Source organism: Anabrus simplex, chromosome 1, assembly GCF_040414725.1.
Source record: "Anabrus simplex isolate iqAnaSimp1 chromosome 1, ASM4041472v1, whole genome shotgun sequence".
NCBI classification, from domain to species: domain Eukaryota; kingdom Metazoa; phylum Arthropoda; class Insecta; order Orthoptera; family Tettigoniidae; genus Anabrus; species Anabrus simplex.
The window spans coordinates 1,686,117,350-1,686,130,370 of NC_090265.1; the positions used below are offsets into that span (position 1 = coordinate 1,686,117,350).

Sequence of the window (13,021 nt, forward strand, 5' to 3'; positions counted from 1 at the left end):
GTTCATCTTGGACGATGGTTTGAACACTTCTGTAACTTATTCCTGCTGCTAAAACAATTTGCAAAATTTTTATTTGCCGATCTTCACCAGTAATGCCATGAATGGCAACAATATTTTCTGCAGTGATGCTTATCCGTGGTATCCTTTCAAGAGGATCATTTTCCACAGCTTCTCTTCCTGCCACAAATTTTTTAGCACACTCATACACTCGAGTCTGTGAAAGTGTTTCTTCCCTAAACTGTGCTCAGAGACGTCTCAAAATTTCGGAAGGTTTGGTGCCATCTTATGCGAGAAATTTGATAATGATGCATTGCGCAACAGACGTTTGCACCTCTTGCTCACTCATGGCGTACTGAAGCAGCCCAGCTCTCCACTGTCGTTTGCGTGCACAAACCCCTTCTCCAGACACCCCCACCAACATCCTGGCAAAGCCATGGCTCAGAATTATTACTAACAGCAGCGGTACATTCAAATTCCCATTTATATTTGATCCGCTTTCGTAGGTTTTTTTTTTACATTCAGAGTACAGGAAGCTGGAAATCAAGGAAGGATGACATAAAAATGTTAGTGGTAAACTGTAGATGTATTATTTATTTATTTATTTATTTATTTATTTATTTATTTATTTATTTATTTATTTATTTATTTATTTATTTATTTATTTATTTATTTATTTGTTTGTTTGTTTGTTTGTTTGTTTGTTTGTTTGTTTGTTTGTTTATTTGTTTGTTTGTTTGTTTGTTTGTTTGTTTGTTTGTTTACAGTAATTCATTCGCTCGATAACACTTACACTCCCATTCATGTACACACAGAGATGTACCACTTCTTTTTTTTACATGTTTCATATACTGTGTTAGAGGCAAGGCTGTTTTTAGGCGGTAGCCCATTCCAGGGTTTAGAGGAATGGCCATAGTAACTAGATTGGTAGGAGGCAGTATGGGCAAATGAAGGGACAGGATTAACGCCTCTGTGGACAGAGTGAAAGGATAAGGAAAGGTGATAAAAAAAAAAGGTCAAGGTTAATGGAGCCAACAAGGGATTTTCAAAGGAAGATCAAGTCAGTTCTTTTGGCAATAGTTTCTATTGAGGGGAGGTTAATCAAATGAAGATGGTAGCGGTAAGTTATTAACCTCTTTGTACGGTGCTCTATTATCTGAAGCTCATTGAAATTTACGACTTTGGTAGGATTCCAGGCAGGAAAACTATAGATTAATATGGGTCTCACCATTCTGAGATAGGCTATTTGTAGGACCCTTGATTTGAAGCCTTTTAGATTCCTGTTAATTTCCGTGGTCAGTTGTCCACAATTCCTTGAAAAAATTAACATACATGTACTAGACGGACGTACGAGGTACATTGTCTACAAATTGGTATAGAACTAACTATGCATTCAATGTCAAGATCTCTAAACAATTTGGACATTGATATATTTAACTGCTCATTGTCAGAATTAAGAAATCACTTACATAATCTCAAAAATTGACTATTACTTTCCTGTGCTTACTTTTAATATAACCTGGTATATATCTGTACATATTTTTCTACTTGTACTCCAATGAACTTTCTTTTTAGTGTGTTTTGTTTTTTCTCTGTTGTGTAAAATGGTATTACGGTTAATAAAGTCCGGCTCCATGGCTAAATGGTTAGCGTGCTGGCCTTTGTTCACAGGGGTCCCGGGTTCGATTCCTGGCAGGGTCGGGAATTTTAACCACCATTGGTTAATTCCGCTGGCACGGGGGCTGAGCGTATGTGTCGTCTTCATCATCATTTCATCCTCATCATGACGCGCAGGTCGCCTACGGGAGTCAAATCAAAAGACCTGCACCTGGCAAGCCGAACATGTCCTCAGACACTCCCGGCATTAAAAGTCATACGCCATTTCATTTTCTCTGGCACGGGTGCTGGGTGTATATGTTTTCTTCATCATTTCATCCCCATCACGACGCGCAAGTTGCCTACGGGAGTCAAAAGACCTGCACCTGGCGAGCCGAACATGTCCTCGGACACTCCTGGCACTAAAAGCCATACACCATTTCATTTTTACCGTTAATAAAATATTATTAAGTACAGTAAAACCTCTTTACGACATTTCTGCAGGTGACAACAAAAATGAGCGTGTTAAGGGATATGGAAACACTAGATACTTTTTTTGGACATGAAGGCATTTTACATTGTATATCCGCGGGTACAATGAAAACTATATCTACCATTCCTGAACATGAGAGGAAAGTATTAAAAGGTGTAAAAAACACAAGAGAACAAATATGAAAACCTTTTCTGCTGGGGCTTATAAAATAACAAGTGGACTGAATGGTGTGAAAAACACCAAACAACAAATATGAAAACATATGCATGGGGGCCAATAATAATATCCAAGTATTATTGCAGTTCACACTCTTCCTAAAACAAATGTTAGTAGAAGCCTTTTATTTCGGAGCAGTGGGTTATAAAATATTATTTCGGAATGGAATACGAAATACAAGCACAAATAGGCTCACTTTTTCCGTAATCACATAACTGTGGCGACGGATCTTATCTGAGTAGGAGATCACGTTTCTGTCACAGGGGATGACAAATATAATTTTCAGGGATAGGAAAAATGTGATCGTACTAAGTGGTAATAGTGAAAATTCATGATGTGATGGGTGAGGTATTTTATACAGATTTAATACGATGAGAATTGGGACTTCGAATTTACGACATGCTAAGTGGGAAAATGCATTAATAAGGAATGCACTAACAAGGTTTCACTGTAGTTCCATAATTTTCACTGCTTTATGCCTTGCTTCCGCCGTCTGCAGGTTTCATTTCAAATCCCTAGAAACAATGATTCCTAAAAGGTTAATATTTGAGCATTGTGGAATCACATTCTTATTTAATTCGTACATGTTCTCTAGGCAGTTCCATGATCTACTTTTCCTAATATACAGTATTTACATTTATGTTTAAACCATTCATAGAACACCACACAGATAAAGTTTTCCAGTCTGATTGCAGTTTTCAACTATCTTTCACGTTAAGTATTGTTAAGAATAGAATAGAATTGAGTATGATATTACGCTTCTGGGCTTTTGCTGTGTCAGAAAATTTCACTTTGTGAAGTTATTTCTGTATTGAATATTGGGCTGTTTCAGTGACGAACATGAAAATGGTCCAGTCCAGTTAAGTCCTGTTGATTTTAGCGAGGGGAGTAGTGTGAACTTGCATACCAAAAGAGAGGACAAAATGGAGCACACAGGTAAAAGCTAGTTGCAGAGAATATTTTGTGCCTGTTAAATTTTTAATATTAATTAGCTAATATAAGTATGTCTCAGGAAATAATCTTCTTGAAATACAGTGTATACTGTAAAAATGGCCATTGAACAAGGGTGATGGTTCACTGAAACTGGATGTCAAGGTTCTCAATCCACTGCACTGCGTCTGAAGTTGCCATAAGGAATTCCTCTTGTCTACCTTAATTTGGCCAGATAGCACATTCGCTGACAATGTGAAGACTATGTGATGTATGGTCTGATGTGGAGCTCCACAGTCGGTAACTTGGTCCATTTGTACTGCATGTCTCTGCACCAATGATGGCCTGTTCTAATTCTATTTAACACAGTCCAGGTCCTGCATAGTAGCTGGAATACATTTGCAAGTTTGGTGTCTGAGCCTCTGTTGCTGCTTCTAACCAGTCCTTTAAATCTTTGAAGGGGTTAAAACCTTGTTGGCAGCATCATGCAGAGGTAGGTGGTCTGACTTCAGCCTGTAATCCATATGCACGGAAAGCTCAGAATTCTCAGAGATTTTATGAAAAGCCCTGATGATGGCAGTAGATTTGCACAAAACAAGAAGTATTATTCCTGTGGTGTAGGATTTATTGTGCTAGATATTATGCCCATGGTGGTATTCAGGTGAGTATTTGTATACCTTGTGTGATGACATTGACATTTGCTTGTTCCTTTCTAGTATTTGTGTGATGACTGTTTATCCACACTGATGCACAGAACACTGCACTTGAATAAAACCAAACCTAAGGTTGAAAATCTTAAGGAGTTTGTTGGACATCCCCAGCTGGTTCCAGACACCTGATTGAGGATGTATTACAAGTTCTCAGTTTCTGAACTGAGTTCAGAAGGTGCTGGTTGAAGATATGTTCGGTCCTTTGTCACTTCGAGATTCCTTTGGGTTACAATTACGCTGAAGAAATGTGATGCATAAACTTACATTGTGTTTCATGTTCACCAATTGTTTGTTCAAATGAAAGCAAAACTCCTCTGCTTTGTTAGCACTTGGATGGAGCCTCCATTTAAAAAAAAATAAGTTTCCAGTATAAACAAACCTATCTTATGTTTAAAAAAAAAATGCTGTTGTAAAATATGTGTGATTGTTTTGCAGGTGCAGAGCAGCTAGTAGCACCAGAAACTATTGTTAAAGGAAATATTACTCACCAAACTTATCAGAACTACATCTCTGCTGCTGGAGGCTTTTTCATAGCTATGATAGTCATTTTGACCTTCTTACTCAATGTTGGAAGCACAACTTTTAGTTCTTGGTGGTTGGCTTCATGGCTTAAAGCAGGTGGAGGGGTAAGTTTTTTATGTGAGAATTAATTGTTGAAGTTTATATTGATCATATGCTAACAGGCATACAATGGCAAAATGGAATTCAGTTGAGTGAAAATATAACAAGCAAGTAGACTTAAATCAGTGGCTTGATCTTAATGCAAAACTAATATCTTGGAAATAAGGGGAGTATGAAAGACGTATACCACCCATCTTAACACTCTTGCTACCAGACTGTATTAAGTTCAATTTCCCGTTTTTTGCTTCCGGGTCAGGTTGTGAATCATGGACCTCCATTGCTGCCTGTCTCTCTACCACTCTTCTCCTTTTTTAAGTACATCTTCTGGTTTTTGTCCCCTCTTCTCTATGCACTCCCACACTGAATGTGTCTTCCTCGTGGTCTCTTTCCTGTTAACTAACTTCTCTGAAAAAGCTTTTTTTTTTTTTTTTTTTTGTCACTCTCTCTTCTATTCTCATCATTTGCCCGATTCTATCCTTTCTGGTTTTGCCCTCGATACCTCTTGGGAATTTCATCTCCGCTGCCTGTATTCTACTCTCCTCTCGTTTTGTTGTAGTCCACGATCCAGCTGCATAGGTTAGTATGGGTTCGTAATAGGTTGAATATTATACTCATTTCTTCGGGACATCTTGGTTCACAAAATACCCCTTACACTCTGGTAGAAGCTGTTTGCTTGTTGTATTCTGTTCCTAGTTTTTTGGTTATCTTTCCATCTTCTGTAATCACACTTCCCAAGTACTTGAAACTTTTAACTACTTCCAGAATTTTTCCATTCAGTTTTATCTTTCCTCTTCCTTCCTTCCTTCCTTCCTTCCTTCCTTCCTTCCTTCCTTCCTTCCTTCCTTCCTTCCTTCCTTCCTTCCCGTTGTCATCACTATTGTTTTACTTTTCTCTGTGCTTACTTTCATCCCAAATTTTTCTATCTCTTGATTCCATACATCTACTTGCTTTTGCACTTCTGTTTCATCCTCACCCCATATCACTATATCATCTGCAAACAACATGGCTTTTGTTGCGATTCTTCCCAATCTTTGTTTAATCTTCTTATGAATTTCATCCATGACTTTGATGAGTAGTATGGGAGATATCCGGCTCGTTGGCTGAACAGTCAGCATACGGGCCTTCGGTTCAGAGGGTCCCGGGTTCGATTCCCGGCCGGGTCGGGGATTTTAACCTTAATTGGTTAATTCCAATGGCACGGGGGCTGGGTGTATGTGTTGTCTTAATCATCATTTCATCCTCATCACGACGGGCGTCAAATAGAAAGACCTGCACCTGGCGAGCTGAACCCGTCCTGGGATATCCTGGCACTAAGAGCCATACGAGATTTCATTTCATTTCAGTATGGGAGATAGTAGACTTCCCTGTCGGAGACCAGTTTCAACTTTAAACCATTTTGTTTTTCCTATACTAGTCTTCACACTACTAGCACAATTTTTGTACATTGCTCTTATCATTTGCACTTCCACTCTGTTAACTTGTTTGTGCCTTAATGTATACCATACCAACTGTCTTGGCACACTGTCATAAGCTTTCTCAGTGTCAATAAATGTCATCACTATGTCTTTTCCAAACTCCCATCTTTTCTCCATCATATGTCTTAATGTAAATATCAGGTCAAACGTTGATCTGTATTTCCTAAAACCATACTGTTCTTCTTCCGTTTCTCCTTCTAGCTTCCTCCTCAGTCTTCCTTCCAATATCTCAAATAGCTACATGGGCAATAAGGGTGATCCCTCTGTAGTTATTACATTTCTTTTTATCACCTTTGTTAAATATCGGGATAATTAAACCCTTTCCCCACTCTTCTGGCATCTCTTTCTTCCTCCAGATTATTGTAAATAATCTATACAGCCACTGTAGCCCTATTGGTCCTGTTGCTTTTATCATTTCTGTAGTTACCTCATCCACTCCTGCTGCTTTACCTCTCTTCATCTTTAGTATGGCTTCCTCTATTTCTAACATCGATATCTCCTTTTCTTGTTCTTCTTCTTTCCCCATTGTTTCTTCTTGCTCCTTCTCATCTGTCAGTTCACTGTATTTAATATTTAGCAATTCTGAGAAGTATTCTTCCCATCTTTATAGTATGTCATCTCTTGTGTCAATATCTGCCCTGTTTCAGTTTTAACAAATTTTGTATCTTCCCTATTTCATGAACTATTGTTCACCAAACCTTACAAAACCTTTTTACTTCCCTTTATATCCTCCTGTAAAGTTTCCATGTAACTTTCCCAGCTCTTTCGTTTGTCTTCTTACATACCTTTTTGGCTTCTGTATATTTCTGCCAATTATCTGTACTATTGCTGCCGATCCACTTCCTCCAAGCAATTTGTTTCTGTTTAACTGCTTCCTTTACCCTGCTGTTCCACCAAGGAGTTTCCTTTTCCTTTTTTCCTCCCTGATAGTCTTCCCCAGGTGTTTACTGCACACTTTACAAAACCATTTCTGAAACATGTCCATTCCTCTTCCACACTATTCACATCATCTTTGGGAATTTCTTCAGATCCTCTTGAAACTTTTCCCTTATTTCTTTCTCTTTTAACTTGCATCCATTTGTTTCTCTTTTCCTTTTTTCCTATTTTCATTATTTTACCAAGTCTTAATTTGGCTACCACCACTTTATGGTCTCCTTCGACACCAGGCATTTTCTGCGATAGTTAAATTTATTTTGTGTTCCAATTAGGCTACAAACTTTAATGAAGCTTATATCATTTCAAAAGACTGTTTGTCTGCAATACCATTTAAATAAAAAACAATTATTTCCAATAAATCTCAAATCTTACAGGGGATTTTTCAACCACATAAATGTCACAAGAAAAGTTCAACAAAGGATCGCTGTTGATCAAAGATTCTTTCACTTATTGTTACTAAACCCATGGCACAACAGCCCCGAAGGGCCATGGCCTACCAAGCGGCCGCTGCTCAGCCCGAAGGCCTGCAGATTATGAGGTGTCATGTGGTTAGCATATGAATCCTCTTGGTGTTAATCTTGGCTTTCTAGACCAGGGCCGCTATCTTTCAATCAGATAGCTTCTCAGTTGTAATCACGTAGGCTGAGTGGACCTCGAACAAGCCCTCAGATCCAGCTAAAAATCCATGACCTGGCCAGGAATCAAACCCGGGGCCTCTGGGTAAGAAGCAGGCACGCTACCCCTACACCATGGGGCCAGCACACTCATTACCACTATGGATTGAATTATTAGCATGTTTTATTATGCCATTATTATTAGTTTTAGGTTCATTACTATACGGAATCATATTGTTTCTTCATGTGATAAATTTTGAAGCATGGCTCCATATACAGCACAACACCGCACTGCTCACACGGGTCTCTTTCTTACAAGAAGCTTTCCCTCTTGATTTCTTACTTCTCGTGCTGTAAACGTGGCATATCCTAGCAACATGCTTCTTGGTTGTAGAAGAAAGTACTCAAACCAATAACTATGCATGAGCCTGTGATTTGAGTGACCAATGTATTCTGTATAACCCATTTGGAGACAGAACTATGAAATGGTGGAAGAAATTGTACCGTTTTGGAAGCGCTTATTATATAGTATTTTTCAAATACATACCTTCAAATATACCAGCATCTAATTCCTCAGATTCCAAATCATCCACATCGTCATCTATATTAGCGGAACAATCCTCAATATCATGCCGTGATAAACTTTGGTGAGCTTCCATTTTCACTCGTGTCATGAAGCGGTGCGATAACACTGTCATGAGAAAGGCGTAGCCTTGAAAATATGTCAACTAGAGTGTCATCTCTTGCTCAGTATCGTTATTAACAGTATGAGGCATAATCATCTGATGTCCAGAACCGTAGAAACACTGCTTAGCAAAATAGCATTTGTTTAAATGAGTGATCCTGTAGAAACTATGGGCCTGGTGATTTTCGGGAGGAAGGCAGCCCGTAAAATCTACGGGCTTGTTAGCGAGAGTCTTCTTTCTTTCTTGTGAACCAGCCAAACTTAGGACCATGCCAATACCACTTCACTTCCTTCTTATCATCCCTTCTTCCTTCCTCTTTCTCCACAGTGCCTTCATTATTTCAGAATGTTGCACTCTTCTCTCTTCACTCCATCTTCCCTCTCTGCGCTCTTTCATTTCTTCCACAAGAACTTTTATGTTGGAAGGTAGTGAGAGTACATATTATTAAATTTAAATCTCTTTTTTCTCTGGAACTATTGAAGATAATGTAAGGGAAGTTTTATAGGATTGATTTGTTTTTTGAAGATACCATTAGTACAAAGAAATGTATTGTAAAGTGATGGAGTTGGTAAGTAAAACAAAACTTGTAGCATTTAATTGTATGACTAAGCTTTATTTGCTACTTGTACTTACACACTAACAGACACACAGGTTCCTCATTTTGTGCTAACACAGTCACACTGGTTTTACAGTTTGTGCATTATCACTTTCAAATGAACACACTACATAGTTTTCACGTTGTGCACTGTCCGTCACAACAAGTTTTTGATGCTCGTTCTTGGTCAAACACTAACAGTCTCCTTTCAATGTTCCCCGCTAGTCTTGGTCGATTCTCATTCCAGCTCATGCACCCTGGGACCTCTCAAACTGCAGACAGACTCGAACTTCAGCCCCACGTGACAACTCTCTTCATGGCAGTACACACACAGTACTGCCCTCGACCACACTTCACAGCCACAGCTATAACTCAACTCAACTCCACAACTCTCAACTGCACTCACTGACTGAGCTTGTCTGGTCTGCTTTATAAAGGGAGTCCTTAGCAGCCGAGAGCAACCCAGAAGGCAGATTTGTATGGTTCATTCTTGATCCCCAGTCCTCTTGAGGCTTACTAGTAGTCAACAGATGCCTCCAGGGAGGTGTCGTATAGACATCAGAGAGGGGCTGGCTATATACTCCTGACTCATTACCCTGAGTAGCAGCATGCGGTGAAAAGCGGGGCAAAACAAAATGATGGACATCGTCACTTTGCCTCCTTAAGGCTGCTTGTCCCGAGCTGCTCCACGATATGGCGCCAGACGATCCAGATGGACAGTGATCATCTTCTCTCGAGGAAGCTGCTGGACCCTGTAGATGACATTATTGATCCTGGTGACGACAGTATATGGGCCCTCCCATGGTGACTGAAGCTTTGGTGATTTCCCTTTCAATCTGTATAGGGAGGTACAGCCTGTATCGCTCTTTGTACTTGATAGTGTCTTTGCTTACTATCAACTTGCTAGAAATAGCGTTGTAATTGAGATTTGTTTTTAGGAGAGTGCCCTTGATCAGGGTACTAGACAACAAGATATCAAAGTACTCAGAACTGACAGCGCACAAGCGCGCAGAGTGCCGAGAAGCGTGCAACATGAGAATATAACAGTTCAATACATCGTGTCAACATTACCGTAAACAGTGCAATTCAGAGCTCCATACATGTGCATAAAGAAGTTAAAGGGCCGCTACCCAAGAGAATTGCCGTGGTAGGTACACGTGAAAACAGAAGTAATAGGGGAAAGGAACTCGTGAAAGAGAAATTTGGAAAACAAGTTTGAAAATAACAAATATATTATACCAATCTCAAAGGGGTAACAAATTATCTTTACATCAGAACAAATAGTATGAACCAGCATATGGCGTAATAAAAGCATTAAGTTTGATTTTAAAACACGTAGGTGATACAAGATTTGATTACATCATCATAATCGAATTCCTAAGCACCAATCACTACAACCTTTGGACATATGTTCCGACACTTCAATTAGGGGAAAGAGAAAAAGGGGGAGGGAACCCATAGATTCTGAAATCAGTTTCTTTGCATTATATTACACAATACGCTAGAAGGGAGGTACATCAAATAAAGTTTCAGGCTCGTGCCAGTAGAATACAAAGTTGGTAGTGTCATACACTTGCTAGATAAGCTCACAAATTGATACAATGTTTACAATAGGACATCAAAAAATGTAACCTCATGCCAAACAATTCTAGAGATTCAGAATAGAAATAAACCAATCTCCAATCCAGGGAGTGATCCTTTTGGTAGATTAGAGAAAAAAAAATTGGAATTCTAACAAGTGATCCCAGAAGGGATTAAAACACACATGCATGCACAGAGGTGATAATAAAATTGAAGCTAACCGATGAACATACAAATTAAATTAGCAGACCACATCTTTTGATCAAACACCATTTTTACGCAAAGTTAACAGATAGATGGGATAAGAAAAGAAAACAAGGAAATAAGAAACGGAGGAATGGGATAGGATAAGGATCAAGCCGCCAAGTCCCCAGCTCTAACAGATGCGATGCAAAAGTTCATTTCTGAAGGTAGGAATGTGTATGGGCTACATACCTGCCAACCCTTCCGATTTACCCGGAAACCTTCCGGTTTTTAACTCGTCTTCCAATTTTCCGATTTATTTTTACTTCTTCCGATTTTTGACTAATATAATCTCTAATATGGCCAATACTCTTCCCCTAGAATAAAGGATAAATTCTTATGTGCTTGTGTAATTTACGAAACCTAATTTTCAAGCGTATTTGATGCTTTATTTCGTGAGTGTTTCGTCCGTCGCCTTCGTGTATCGTGTTTCCCGCTCACCACAGCAGCGTGTGCGCTTTATACAGCTGGGGATTCGGAGCGGCAATCGTCCTGCAAGCAAGAGGCTAGCGCGCGCTAACGACTCAGTTAATCGGGCCAAAAAATGAGTTTGTTATTGTGTTGTTCGCGCGCTGTTAACATCGTTTCTGTGCGTAGTTTCGTCGGAGTTGTAGGCCACGTGTTTTTCCTTGCACTTCTATGGCCGTTTCTGGTATTTTCTTTTCTCGTTATGGCCAAAAAATATGACAAACGTTATCTCCAAGTGCTCAGAGATGCCTATAAATTTCTGTACATTTTACCGGCTATTGAAGGAAACTACCGTATTTTCCGCGAACCGTAATCGACGCCCTTGAATAATTTACACATCCCAATATTTTTGGGTCCAAAGTGGAATTCGACGCACCCACAACTTTGAAGATCCATCACTCAGCTCCGGATGCGTTTCGAAATAAAGATGCCAACTACTCAGGTAGCAGGCTTCCTATTGCGAAAACGGGCATTCCAAATACAGGCAACGTGCTGTATTAGCCGGCAGGAAATCCCACTGCACTAGTTTTACGAGTGTTTTGCGTACGGGACACAATGTGATCTCAAAATTGTTTGTCAGTCCACAGTACTCGATTAATATTGCATCATACGAACTTGCGGTGATCAGTTACGCCGAAACTTAGTGAATAGAGCAGCGGGCAGCAATTTCTCAGTGTGCAAATGAAACATGCGCTACCGCGGTAACAGAAGTGCACTTCAAGCGGCCAACAAGTCTCGCAAAGCATTTCGCGGACCAAAAAGCGGCAAGTTTCCGCAAGTAGAGGATTATCTGCTTAACTATATGATTTTGTTACGCAATGTTGGATAAGCTGCATTTTAAAGAATGAGAAATGGCCGCGGCACGTGGAATCATTGTCTCGTATTTGAAGGTTAGCCGAGGCTGAATTCATTTTATGAAGAGAAATGGACTTTCTCTTCGACGAAGAACAGCATTATGCCAAAAAGTGACGAATGATTTCAACCATTTTCAGCGCTTTGTGATTGAGAAGCGTAAAGTGAAGGAATATTTTATCTCCCTTATAGGAACCGCAGGTCAGACGCCAATCAGTTTCCATATACCATTAAGTCGAACAATTGATAAGAAAGGAACGTACAGTGTTATCGCACGCGCTACCGGAAGCAAAAAAACGACGATGTACTGCAATGCTTGCTGTAACAGCTGATGGCAGAAAGCTGGCAGCTTACATTGTTCTAAAACGAAAAACAATGCCTAAAGCAAAATTTCCGCGAGTGATCCACGTTCGTATTCAAGAAAAAAGGTGGATGGACACGTCATTCGTACAAGATTGGATACGAACAGTTTGGGGTAATGTAGCAGGGTCCCTCCATCGATGCCCGGCCCTTCTCGTGTTGGACAGGGTTTTTTTTTGCCGGTATGTCATTCAGGTCGTATTGTCAGCTCGTAATGGGAAGAATGTTTTCCAGTGTCGGTACTTCAAACCCAAGTGTCTAACTTATCTGATGTACCCTATTTGACTTTTCAGAAAAAATCTCACGCCGGAATTTTACGCCAAATGACGATAACTGCAAATGGGTTGAACCAATTGTGTTTGGATTATATTTGATGTACCAGTATCTTTTAAATGTAAATGAATTGTAAATAATTTGTAAATATCCGATTTCCTTGAATCGCATCTGAAGTTTTCGCCTGTATTTTTCGTCAAAAAAGTGCGTTAATTACGCGAGAATATACGGTATTATGCATTTTGTTGCGCGTGTCGGTGTGACAAATATTATTCGTATGTTAATGTCATAAATGAGAGTGATTAGGTACATTTTCTTGTAACCATTTTTATGTTTTCTTAGTTTAAGATTTTAAATTTAATGGTCAATTCGCAT

General features: G+C 39.5%; 1 protein-coding gene across 7 annotated transcripts in view; it reads left to right on the forward strand.

Moving 5' to 3' along the window:
* The window catches only part of LOC136858684 (ATP-binding cassette sub-family C member 5), a 299,980-nt gene that overhangs the window by 202,799 nt on the left and 84,160 nt on the right, over positions 1-13,021 (forward strand). For all 7 annotated transcript variants that reach the window (XM_067138409.2, XM_068225666.1, XM_067138411.2 and 4 more), the window contains 2 exons: positions 3,135-3,238; positions 4,378-4,568. In XM_067138409.2, the coding sequence (XP_066994510.2) occupies positions 3,135-3,238; positions 4,378-4,568 (295 nt within the window). The remainder of the gene's footprint in view (positions 1-3,134; positions 3,239-4,377; positions 4,569-13,021) is intronic.